Here is a 12095-nt window from a genome sequence, read left to right on the forward strand (position 1 = left end):
ATTAGCTGACGTATGAGCTACGACCTTGGTATTCATTTCACGATATTCTTGCTCCATCTTTAGTCATCAGCGGACAGAATGACAAAGTTCCCTCCTTCACACTCGTAGGATTTTATGTGCCCGGGACGTGTTTCTAATACTCATCGTTCCTTTGCAGATCACCAGATGGGTCACCTAGATGCTCACGGTGTCCTTCCAGCTTGGCCGAATGTTGAGGCAGTGAAAAGTCGTTGGCAAACTTGAAATACTGTAGCACGAACTGCTCGGTCACGGAGATAAACTCTTTCGTAAGTAGTTCGCCTCATATTCATGCATGTATATCGACTTGTCGTAGGCTGTCCCTTTCGCCCATTCGTAGTGTCCAACCGTCTCTCACGCCGAAGGTCGGACTTGCATAGACCAGGATGGTGCACCACTTAATGTAAGTAACACTTGCCCCACGCCTTCGATTTCTACTAACAAAATGATATTTGTAGTCCATTGCTAGATTTAGGAATGTTCGATGCATATATGCAGGCAACGCGACTTAATAAATACCCAACAGGTAAGTGTGTCTCTGACATGACCGATGCGGTAGAGATATTACATTTTGTTCTGGACCAGTGTCCGGTTGACCATCCCGACCGTGTCGTCACTCTCATCAACATAGCATGTGCCTGTTCTCGAATGCCATATCCACAAGGACGCTCGCAATTTGACTCTTTGACTTTATTGCATCTCTAGGCTGCAATGCCCTTGCGTTGCATTTGAGTTCCGCAGGGTTACCCAGATCATCCCGTATCTCTCTATCATCTCGCTAAAGCGTCGACTTGGCACCACATCAAGAAACGTACTGCTCTAGACATCCGCGAAGCCGCCCAACATGTATTTACAGACAAACAGCGTATTGTGTAAGCACATTTCTCTTAATGTGAATAGGATTCATGCCATTGACGAATTGCAGCGCTTGCTAGCTTCTCACTATTCGCATTCGAATGTGGTCGGTGGCACTGCAGCACCGGATCTGCATGGGCTCAATGAAGATAAAGTAGCCTTAATAACGAGCCAAAGTCCTGCCGAAGGTACTCAGTGCGTAACCCTGGAGCAGCTGGGATGACCGGGGGTGCTGAAAGGGTCCACAGGCGCCACTTAAGTGGTCGGGTACTTGTCTGAGGTCGTGGAAATGGCCACCTTTCAGCGATGGCATCAGGAGCGAACAGGACTTCCACCAGGCGCTACGATTCTGACAGCACTACTGAGATTGAGTGCGTGAACCTCAGCGTCGGGGAGAGTCTCTACTATAGTTTGCCGAAAGCTCTGGTATGACCTATATCTACTTCGCAACTTACATAAATAAGTACCATGACAAAACCTGGAATGAATACAAACAAATTCTCCCGCTCCCTGCACACCACTTGCTCATTGCAAATCAATCATACCGAGCATCTTCTGTGCTACACACTACTGCTGGTTGACACATGGATGTGCTCCTGAAAAGCAATTGAAGTTGTAGCTGATTGCTGTATCAGACTTGGCCACGAGCTTGGCGTGATATTCTCGAAGACCAAGAATCAGGCCTCATTACTACTAGCTTCACACCCGTTGTGCCTTCAGCACAGGAAGCAAACGGGGTGCTTTCGCACTCCTTTTGGCTTCCTGGCCTTGGCTGCATCCTAGCATGTGCAATAAATAATTGATGAAAAATTGAATGAGAGAACAGGGGAATGGGGGAATGGGCCAAAGGTGTGAGCAGAGCGAGCACTTTTGGTCCGTTCCCCCATTCACTGTGGAAACGACAAAATAGCCGGACTGGATAGAGTGGAGTTAGCAAGCTTATGCAGATAATAACTCGAACCTGCAAAGAAAATATGTCACATCAGAATTAGATCACAAGAGACACTCATTCCAGGGCATAATGCAAATCATGATTTATGAATTTCAAAGGGCTTGGTTTGTTGCCTGGGTGCCTAATCTGATGCAGAATCAAATTGGAATTCTAGGATCCTCACATCTGTTTTCTGTTGGGATTTAAACAAAAGCAGGTCTGATTATACTCTAGGTAGACATGATGAGGACTGCTTCTGAAATGCTTTCCTCGCTGAATCCTGCTTGTCCATGCAAAATGATGAGCGAGCATTTGTCCCCCACCAACCAGCAGCCATGTTCCCCACCAACCAGGGAACCCAACGACATCCCAGTGGTGCTGTGGGTCCAGTAAGTCAAGAAAGCCATCAACCAGCAAACAATCCATACCCTCAGTCATACAATGCAGGACCACCTCAGTTGTCACCGCTACCTATTGACAACGGAGCCTTGCCTCATGATGACCCGTTTCTCATGCACAGACAGCCAAACTCTGGACTGAATGCACTGCATCAGTTCAATAATAACTCAAATGGGACACCTTACCATGGTCACAATCCTTGCCCACCATTTGCATACAGTGATCCACCATCGTGTGCCCAATCAGTTGCCCCCCAAGTTGGAGGAACTAGTGGCTATCAACTATTGTTTTCAGTACCAAACCAACATGAACAGCTGGCTCACCCATACCAATGAGGTTACAGCAATGGTCCAGACCAATCTCTGGGACTTAGTGCCATGATTGCGCAGCTGCTTGCAGAGGTCCAACGCCTATCAGAATCAATGAACCTGCAGCATGTCACAAATAACCAGCTGCTTGCCTCAAATCAGCAACTTGAAAACTTGAATCAACAGCTTGTTGAATCAAACCAACAACTCACCATGCATGTTGAAGCAATTGAATTGATCCAAGCTGAGAGTAAGAATGTGGGCAAGAAGAAAGCTGGGTTGAAGAATGTATCCAATAAACATATCTTGCTCAAAGTAAGTTATAGAACCATCAAATAGAGTCCATTTGCTTACCATCCCTCTTAGCCTATCATACACCCATTGTTCTGTGATTTTTGTGATATTGAATAAGCGATGAAGAAGAATGAGCATGTACTGGCACTTGGCACTGTAAAACTGCTTCCAAACAGGGAGCCATTCGAGGTCACAGATGACAATAAGAGAATTTGGCATCCGAACTGGCTGGGGAAGGTTGATGATGCTGTGAATGCCAAGTTTATCCACAATATTGTGCAACATGTTTGGAACAATGAGAAGGTATGAGTAAACTAAACGATGACACAACAGAACACTCACATAACAAAAACCAGAGCCCTTGAGAGAATAAGAACCTGAAACCAGAGATAGACGATGATGATTTTGACATTGGCATCATTACTGATTGTGTGAAGACATACTCTGGAATATACACAAACAAGTCAGTGATTGAAGCGATGCTAAGAAAGCACAATAAGCACAAGAACAAAAGGACAATGGATGCCAGTGTGCCTGTCATAAAAATGTAAGCTGCATTGCCAATGGACTGTCAAATATAATTGACATACCTTCATGATAAGGCCACAAAGGCTCATTGCCAGGCTGCTATCAAATATGAGCAGGAGACTGGAAATTGTGGTGCTGTTGCAATGATTGATACCAATTTTGCATTGGATATCTTCTCATACTCAGAGGACAATTTATCAGATGATGTGTGGAAGAGATGTACAGAAGCTGAAGTAGGAAAATTGGCCAACATGATTGTTGGACATCAATGGTAAAGCACAAATGTGAGTTTTCTCCCTGTGATGAACTCAGTAATTGACTTTATTCTTCAAGTATGTGGCTTACTTATGTTGGCTCATGCTCAAAAGCATGAAGGACAGTGTGACCAGTAATGCAGGAGGTCCTGAAGAGCAATTGGAAAATGAAGCAGCAGTGCCTGCCAGTGAGCAATGTCCAAAGAAACATGGGCAAGACCACATGAACTAAGAAGTACCTCAAACAAGGCTTTGATGTCTCTCCTGCAAATATGAATGACCATGAGCCATCTTCAGGAAAGCAAACCATACCTTTCAAGAATATGGTAAGCAAAAAGTGGCAAAAAGATCATACAGTGCTTCCTAGATGGTGTTGACTGGCTGAAAGGGTTCTACAGTTGGTTGAGGGAAGAGGACTTGATGAAGGAGGATGGGAAGTATTTGAAGGAGCTGGAGGAGCAGCATGGTGAAGATAGCATGGATGATGAGACAGAACCTCAGACCTTGATGCTGTGAGTTTCTGCTGGGTAATAGTTGTCGCACTTTCTTGCCCTGTATTTTGATGAGATGATGTGTTTCACTGTTGTGAAAAATATCAGAATCTTTCTGCAATGTAATCAATGAACATACCTTTGCAAGATCAATCATTGCCCAAACCTTTTGGCGACTTTCACTGATAGATACTGGAGTTAATGCTAACTGGCCATAGATCCATTCAGGGTTGATAAGAAAAGGGAGCTGGGTGTTTTGGTTACGATACTCCCTGAGCTCCCATAAATGGATGTTCACAGAGGCACTTGTCATAGTGATCAATAATACTTTGCAAGCAAGAAGTGATGATAGTGAACTCACAATTTATTCCATAGTTTTGCGCATTCCCCTGTCCAAGGCTTGAACCACTGCATTCAAGAAAACCATAATGACTGGCCAGCTCCATAAAAATCCTGTGTGAACTGGAAGATTTCTAAAACCTCACTGTAAGCATGGACTGGAGTTGTGCCAGGTATCACAACATGGACAAAAGATGAGTTGTTTGCGCCTGTTGTCCTGGAGGCATGATAATGTTTGCCATTGACAATTACATAGTTGAAAAAAACTGCTACACAGTTGAGAGGGATACTGTGAGACACAACAGCCCTATCAGACCAACAATGGACAGGAGTAAGAGGGAAATAAAAGCAAAGAGTGTGTGCAAGTAGCTGATAAGTTTTGGTTGACATTTCTTTTGTCTTATGTCATGGACTTAGCACATATGACACATTACCTAATGATTGTTGTCAAGAAACTGCAGTAGACATTGATGAGTGAGATTGACATACCATCAGCACTGACATCATCCAGTTCTTGAGACAAAGCAGCCAAACCCACAACAGTTCTGTGCTCTTCATTTGTAGCCTTGAGCATGATCTCTGCAACTTCAGAAGGTAGCAAGTCTTTTGGGTGGCAAAGAAGAGAGTAAGTCTAAATGAAGCATTAGATGATATGAAAATGTAGACATATGACTCACCAGGTGCCCTATGTGAGATACCCTCTGGAATTCTTGAAAGAACGTAGTCTCAAGTTCTCTGTTTGTGTGATTATTTGTTTTGAAGGACTTGAGGACCTTATTGAGCCATTTGAAAAGGAATGTCCAGAAATCATGTAGCAGTCCAAAGTTTCATGCACAATCACCAACATGCATTGCATAGTGGTGATTAGGTTTGATTACACTTGATCCATATAGCTAGATTTAAATCATTTAGTTAACAAACTGAACAGAATAGAATCACCAAGGGAAATACTGTAATGAGCTCAGTACTGTATTCATGAATGAGCTGATCAGCTCAAGATATGTCATTGTCAGAAATCTTGTGCTTCATTAGTAGACGGAGTGAAGCAGAAAGCTTGAGAAAATTCAGTGGATCATCAGGGTGCATTGAAAATTTCATGTTCGCATCTGTCATCATTGCCTGTCTGCTCAGTAGTTTCATCTTGTGTAGGGGTTCGCATTCCTGTAGAAGATACAGCTGGTGGTGGGAGTGGCGGATGAATTTGGCCTTCAGGTAGATCTTCAACTACCTGAGATGATGCCTTTCGTTTTTACCAATCTGATCAGTGATATATGATATACTCAGCCATTGCGGATTTAAAGCAGGATTAAAGAAATCACTTACCCTTATCTCCACAGCCTTGGCTTTCTTTTCTGCAGCAAGATGAACCTTTTCAGCTTGTTTCGCAGCAGTGATGCATAACTTTTCCTGTTTCTTGGCTTCTGTGACAGCAAGTTTTTCGAGGGTGATCCTTGCTTTCTCAGCAGTGTAAGCATCTTTGCCTTTCTTCCTCACTTCTTCGAGGGCCTTCTTGTCGTTTGCTTTGCCCTTTGCCTGTGCTTCATGTTCTGTGTTGAATTTGCTGATCATGGCCACATGATTCTGTAGAGTTTGTTCATCTGCATCTGAAGGTAGACATGCACTCCATAATTGAGAGATCTTTTTGGTGAGTTGGTACGAATCTGATCTGCAACAAGAGAAAATACTCACAATGATCAGCCCATAAACAGTGGCAAGTAGAAGCCATTGATCAGTGGTAAGGGATCCTCCCAAGGGCATGCCTATGTCCATGGGAAATTTCCCACACAAACCTGGAACTGTGAACTATATGTGTGAGAAGTGAGTACAACTAATCTGATGCAGGAGGCATGAAGACTTACATCAGCAAGCATCTTGTGGAAGGTGTTAAGCTTGCAATTTGGTCGGAGAATTTTGCTCTGGACCCAGATATTATAAAAATGAGTTTTGACAAGACCTGAAAACAAATGATTAGTTTGTTGTCTATATAAACAGAACTACATGCCTAGGAATAGATTGTGCATCAGGTCAATAACAATTTGCTCAACCAAATCAAAGTACAGTAGATGAGACAACTGTGTATAATGAGTGGCATGCTCCTTTACAAAAATTTTGCATGCTGTTGGTGTCATAAGCTCACGATACCGGTCCCCAAGTTGATGTTGCTCCTCATTGGTCCATGGTTTAAAAGCTGTAGAATTATAGTAAGGATGAAAAAGTAGAAACTCAATCACAAACCTCCATCCACAAATGCATCTGGTTTGTCTTTGTCTCTGATAGAGATCCAACATGCCATACAAAAATTCATGTGAGAGTGTGATGCAAAACCACCCATCTTATGGGCAGCAGGTTTGTCACATATGACAACAACCAAAATAACACGGACAACATGACCTAACAGCAGCATTGAATCTAAATAAGTGTCATGAGGATATAACATACCCTGCAGGCCTGACTCCATTGGAATTTTGATGCTGAATGTCCAAAGACAAAGGAGGTCAGAGATCATTGGATGTAGGAATTGTTGGATTTGATCGGACTTTGCTCTTTAGGACTGGAAGTATTCCCATGCACATAAGGTTTGATGTGCAATATCTATAAGGTTTCTGTGAGTGATACATGTAGAGAATTTGGAGAACACACACCGATACTCTGGTGGAAGGTTACATATAGAGAATGATGTTGGACACAAGGAGTGAGATGGTGCATGTTGCTGCGAATATATGAGAACTTAACAAGAACAAGTGATACATAAGTGTGGTGGACTACAGATGGCCATTGATACACATACCAATTGACTCTGAGGTTAACACCAATCCGGAGTTCACTGTCTGGACCACACTTCTCATGAGGAAGATTAGAAAAGAATAATTTACCATCCAGCCCTTTGAGTTTTGTATGGCAAACCGTGCCATCAAATATATCACCATATTGTCCAGGAGAATGAGATTTGCAGTGCCAATCATCCAGAACAGTTTCAAGACCTGGGACCTTGAGCAAGGACTTTATCTGCTCAGATAGAGGCAGATATGGGTATTTGATGATGAGTGTTTTGACAGGGTGTTGGTTTCCTTGCTTCGTCATACCAGGAAGAAAAAGGTCTATCTTACAGCTTGTGCAAGTTTTGTGTGAATGTGGTGAACCTGTGGGTGGGTATACATCATGGCATGAGGGACAGATGGGGAGTGTAAAAGTTGGAATATTGACACTGAGTATGTGGTGACTTGACTGCAAAGTAATAAATGGGGTGTCTGTTACAGTTACATACACCCCTATTCATTTTCTCCCATCTTCCACTGTATTACATCACAAGCCACATAATACTGCTGCTAGACTTACCTCTGACTTGTATTCTGTATTACATCACAACCTGCAGTCGCCATTGCTAGATGACCTATCCTTGCTATCGCTTATGCATTTCTTATCTCTGACTCACTTCGTTCTCACACTTGCCCTAAAGCACAGTAGCCCACTATAAATAGTTCTCCTGTATGCTTTAGTTTCTTTACTTTAATCTTACTAGGTTTTCACCTGAGCATTCCTTCGCTTAAGATCTCCAATCTTAAGTCATCATAACCAATATTCAAGATAAAGACACTCTCTTTATCTTGCCTTGAACAGACCCTTGTATTTGCAAGGTTTAGATCATAACTTCAGCCATTGCTCTTATTGAGCTGCTGTCATTATACTATCCTAGTTCATAACAAAAGATTAAAGTCCTACTCCAACCCTCTCCATCAGAGAGGTCCCAGAACTCAGAAAACCAGAACCAGACAGAGAGAGACGTAACATCCCCTGTAACCAGACGCATCACTAAGATCAGATGATCAGGATGTCAGCACCTACCACCACCTCAGAACTTAAAGCCAGAGCTCCAACATCTTATGGTGGACGCCCTCAGCAGGCTTTACAATGGTTGTATGCAATTAAGGCATATTTTGCTCTTAATGCTACAATCTATAATACCGATGAAAAGAAAGTCATTACCACTCTCACGTATATGTATGACCGAAGATAGTGCTATGGGATGGGCCCTCACATTCTATACCGAAGTTGACAACTCCATTTCCAAATCCTATGGAACCTTTGCAAACTTTGAAACAAAGTTCAAAGAAGCCTTCATACCAGCTGATGCCATTGGCACAGCTATGAACAAACTCCGCACCTTGAAACAGACAGGCAATCTCACACACAGGGGGTTTGGGAGTTTTTCACTATGTAAGATTTGTTTCAAAATGTTAGTGATAAAGTTGGCATTCTTACTGTACATTTTGACATGGTAAAAATGAAAAAATTGGATGAGTGACCAAATCCTGGGCAAAATTCTACATTTTATGAATCATTTTGATGTTGTAAAAGAAAGATATTTCACCTGACAGCAAGATCTAAAGAAAAATTATTGAACATTTTGATTCAAATCTTGCACACAGGGTAAAATTCCTTTCCAATTAGGTAAAATGTGTTTCGAAATTTTTATTTCAAATTTTCCTCAAATTTCACCCCATGTAAGATTTGAATCAAAATGTTTAATCATTTTTCTTCAGATCTTGCTGTTGGTGAAATGTCTTTCTTTTACAATGTCAAAATGATTCATAAAATGTAGAATTTCGCCCAGGATTTGGTCACTCATCCAATTTTTTCATTTTTACCATGTCAAAATGTACAGTAAGAATGCCAACTTTATCACTAACATTTTGAAACAAATCTTACATAGTGAAAAACTCCCAAACCCCAGTGTGTCACTTCCTACATCACCAGCTTCAAGACCCTTACTGCGCAGGCCTCTGTAAAGCAAGACTACCATCTTAATCACCTTTTTCAATGATGGACTTAAGAAAGGAATCAGTAATTCCATCTATCAAATGTAAACCATTCCCACAGGACTTTGACAAGTACATCGCCACAGCCATCAGGCTTGACAGTAACTGGCAAAGGGGTGCCATGTTCCAACAGAACAATCGCACTACCACCAAGCCAACTGGACAGTGATATGTACCCAGACCTTCCATTGATCGGCATGACCCAAATGCCATGGAAGTAGATTGGCTTACTAAAGCCGAGAGAAATGATCATATGAAGAAGGGGTTATGCTTTACATGTCACCAGAAGGGACACATGACTAGAGCTTGCCCTCAGAAGAAGAACAGGAAAACCCCAGTTTGTCATGAGGAGATTGAGGATAGCAATAAGGAAGATGAAGATACAATGATCATCACATCACTGAGGATTTTTGATATGGAAGACTGGATTGATGTCAGTATCTTCAATGTACCTATCAGGCTTGTACAAAGTATTGGAATTAGAAAGGAACTTTGTGTTCCTATTTCCCTCATTTCTAAAACTCATCTGAAAACTGTCGAAACAACAGCCATTGTTGACTCTGGCACTGCCAGAACATTTATCTCAGAGGACTTCGTCAAAACCCATGGGATTTGGACACACAAACTCATGAAACCATTTCGAGTCACTACTGCAGATGGAAGTTATGCAAAGGGGGCGCTATCACCCGATATTGTGTCCTCATTGTGAAAATTGATGAATGATCCATGATTGGAAAGTTTAATATCACATGGCTTGGCCATCATGATCAGATTTTACTTAGGATTCCCTGGCTGCATGCTATGGACCCAATAATTAGATGGAAAGTGGAAATGCTAGAACTCCCTCGAAGCGAGAAGAGCGATCTGATTGAAGAAGATGTTGATAATGAACAAAGGAAGAATGGTCTCCCGCCTCTCTTCCACAAAACCAGTCAGAAATCAGAACCAACTCCAGTTGTAGTGCTACCAAAGGCACCTTTTGTGAAATCAAAATCGCCACCGCAGGCTACTATTGAAGAAATCCCAGATGAAGAAGCATCCCCAGTACTGCCCAACCTCGATCCCATCCCCAATGATGAAGATGATTCCTTTAATACCAAAGAGGATGTGTGGACCTCGGACTATGCACCACCTGTATGCAAGATCACTATGTATTACCTTGATGATGATGAATTTTTGGTCGAATACCCTGCTGACACTACCGAGCTCCGGGTTATCACCAACACCTCTATGGACACCCCATTAACCAAAGATGGTACCAGTATCGCAGAACAGAAACCCACAGTCATACCCCTGTCATGGCCTACTGAATACACCAAAACCAGTAATAAAGCTCAGCAGTTTGCTTTAGCAGCAGGGCTTGAACAGAAGAAGAAGTCATTCGAAGAACTTGTCCCCTCCTACCTCCATGATTTTGCCGATGTCTTTGCTAATGACGGTCTTAACAAGTTACCACCAGAATGACCCAGCATCGACCATCACATTGAAACCAAACCCAGCTTCATTCCTAAAACATCAAAGGTGTACCCATTATCTGAGGCAGAGTGCACTGCTGTCAAAGCCTTTATTGAAGAAAATGTAAAGAAGGGCTTTATTTCTGAATGAAAGTCACCGCAAGCAAGTGGGTTCTTCTTTGTAGGAAAGAAAAGTGGAGATCTTAGACCATGTCAGGACTATCGATATATCAATGATTGGACGGTCAAGAACACTTACCCTCTCCCATTACCACTCTCACTGGTCGCCCAGTTATATGGTGCAAAATACTTCACAAAGATGGACATCCATTCCGGCTATAACAATATCCAGATTCATCCCGATGATCATTGGAAAGCCACTTTTACCACAGAATATGGACTGTTTGAACCCAACATTATGTTCTTTGGTCTTTGCAACTCTCCCACTACATTTCAGGCATATATGAACCGTACATTCCAACAAGAAATCAATGAAGGATGGCTCATCATCTATATGGATGATATTCTGATCTTTTCCAATGATCTCACCTCCCATCATGATCGAACCCAATGTATCCTTGAAAGAATTTGCAAGGAAAGGCTGTTCTTGAAACTGGAGAAATGCACCTTCAATGCACAAGAAGTGGAATACTTGGGCATGATTATACGCCCTGGATGTGTTGCAATGGATATCGCCAAAACCGACAGTATTCACGATTGGCCTATCCCTAAAATGGTGAAAGAAGTTTGGTCATTTCTAGGATTTTGCAACTTCTATTGAAACTTCATCCCCCACTACTCTGACATCGCCAGACCTCTAATTGATCTCACTAAGAAAGACACTAAATTTCTATGGGCTAATCATTGTGTCTCCACATTCTCCACCCTGAAAGAATGCTTTCTAAAACAACCTGTCCTTTGAAACCCAGATCTGAGCAGACAGTTTGTGGTAGCTACCGATGCTTCACTTGTCACTACTGGTGCAGTATTGCTGCAAACCAATGAAAATGGTGTTTACCACCTGTGTGGGTACCTATCACAGACATTGAACCCCGCAGAACGCAACTACCAGATATTTGATTGAGAGCTCCTAGCTGTTATTTGTGCTCTAACCGAATGGCGTCATTATTTGGAAGGCAACCCCCATCCCATCCTCATCTTCACTGACCATAAAAACCTTTTGTACTTCCATTCAACCCAAAAGCTAACTCATCGGCAAGCCCATTGGCAGTTGCTTCTGTCCTGCTATGACCTTGAGCTTCATCATGTAGCTGGAACCAAGCTTGCTGCCCCTAATGCACTTTCCCGCTGCCCTGATCATGGTGTCGACACCACCAACAATAATGCAGATGTCACCCTCCTCCCTGACTCCATGTTCGTTTGCCTTCTTGATGTCAAACTTATGAC

General features: G+C 42.5%; 3 protein-coding genes across 3 annotated transcripts; 1 reads left to right on the top strand and 2 right to left on the bottom strand.

The window, feature by feature from the left end:
• Positions 1–265: 265 nt before the first annotated feature.
• Positions 266–974, bottom strand: BJ212DRAFT_1335508 (uncharacterized protein). Its single transcript, XM_041334909.1, has 3 exons — positions 944–974; positions 477–890; positions 266–421 (listed from the first exon to the last, which is right to left on the bottom strand). Exons 2-3 carry the CDS (start codon positions 645–647, stop codon positions 308–310), a joined length of 285 nt encoding a protein of 94 aa, XP_041196782.1. The 5' UTR covers positions 648–890; positions 944–974; the 3' UTR covers positions 266–307.
• A 1165-nt stretch (positions 975–2139) lies between these two features.
• Positions 2140–4364, top strand: BJ212DRAFT_1297292 (uncharacterized protein; the record flags this gene model as incomplete). Its single annotated transcript, XM_041332559.1, has 10 exons — positions 2140–2193; positions 2239–2435; positions 2547–2826; positions 2932–3108; positions 3408–3604; positions 3702–3775; positions 3885–3913; positions 3945–4099; positions 4187–4200; positions 4297–4364. 10 exons carry the CDS (start codon positions 2140–2142, stop codon positions 4362–4364), a joined length of 1245 nt encoding a protein of 414 aa, XP_041196783.1.
• Positions 4365–4492: 128 nt separating this feature from the next.
• BJ212DRAFT_1297293 (uncharacterized protein) lies at positions 4493–6923 on the bottom strand (the record flags this gene model as incomplete). Its single annotated transcript, XM_041332560.1, has 10 exons — positions 4493–4575; positions 4907–5048; positions 5095–5190; positions 5263–5310; positions 5741–5998; positions 6107–6220; positions 6277–6371; positions 6555–6605; positions 6653–6808; positions 6857–6923. 10 exons carry the CDS (start codon positions 6921–6923, stop codon positions 4493–4495), a joined length of 1110 nt encoding a protein of 369 aa, XP_041196784.1.
• Positions 6924–12095: the final 5172 nt, after the last annotated feature.

Source organism: Suillus subaureus (assembly GCF_016647635.1).
Source record: "Suillus subaureus strain MN1 chromosome Unknown BJ212scaffold_6, whole genome shotgun sequence".
Taxonomy (NCBI): Eukaryota; Fungi; Basidiomycota; class Agaricomycetes; order Boletales; family Suillaceae; genus Suillus; species Suillus subaureus.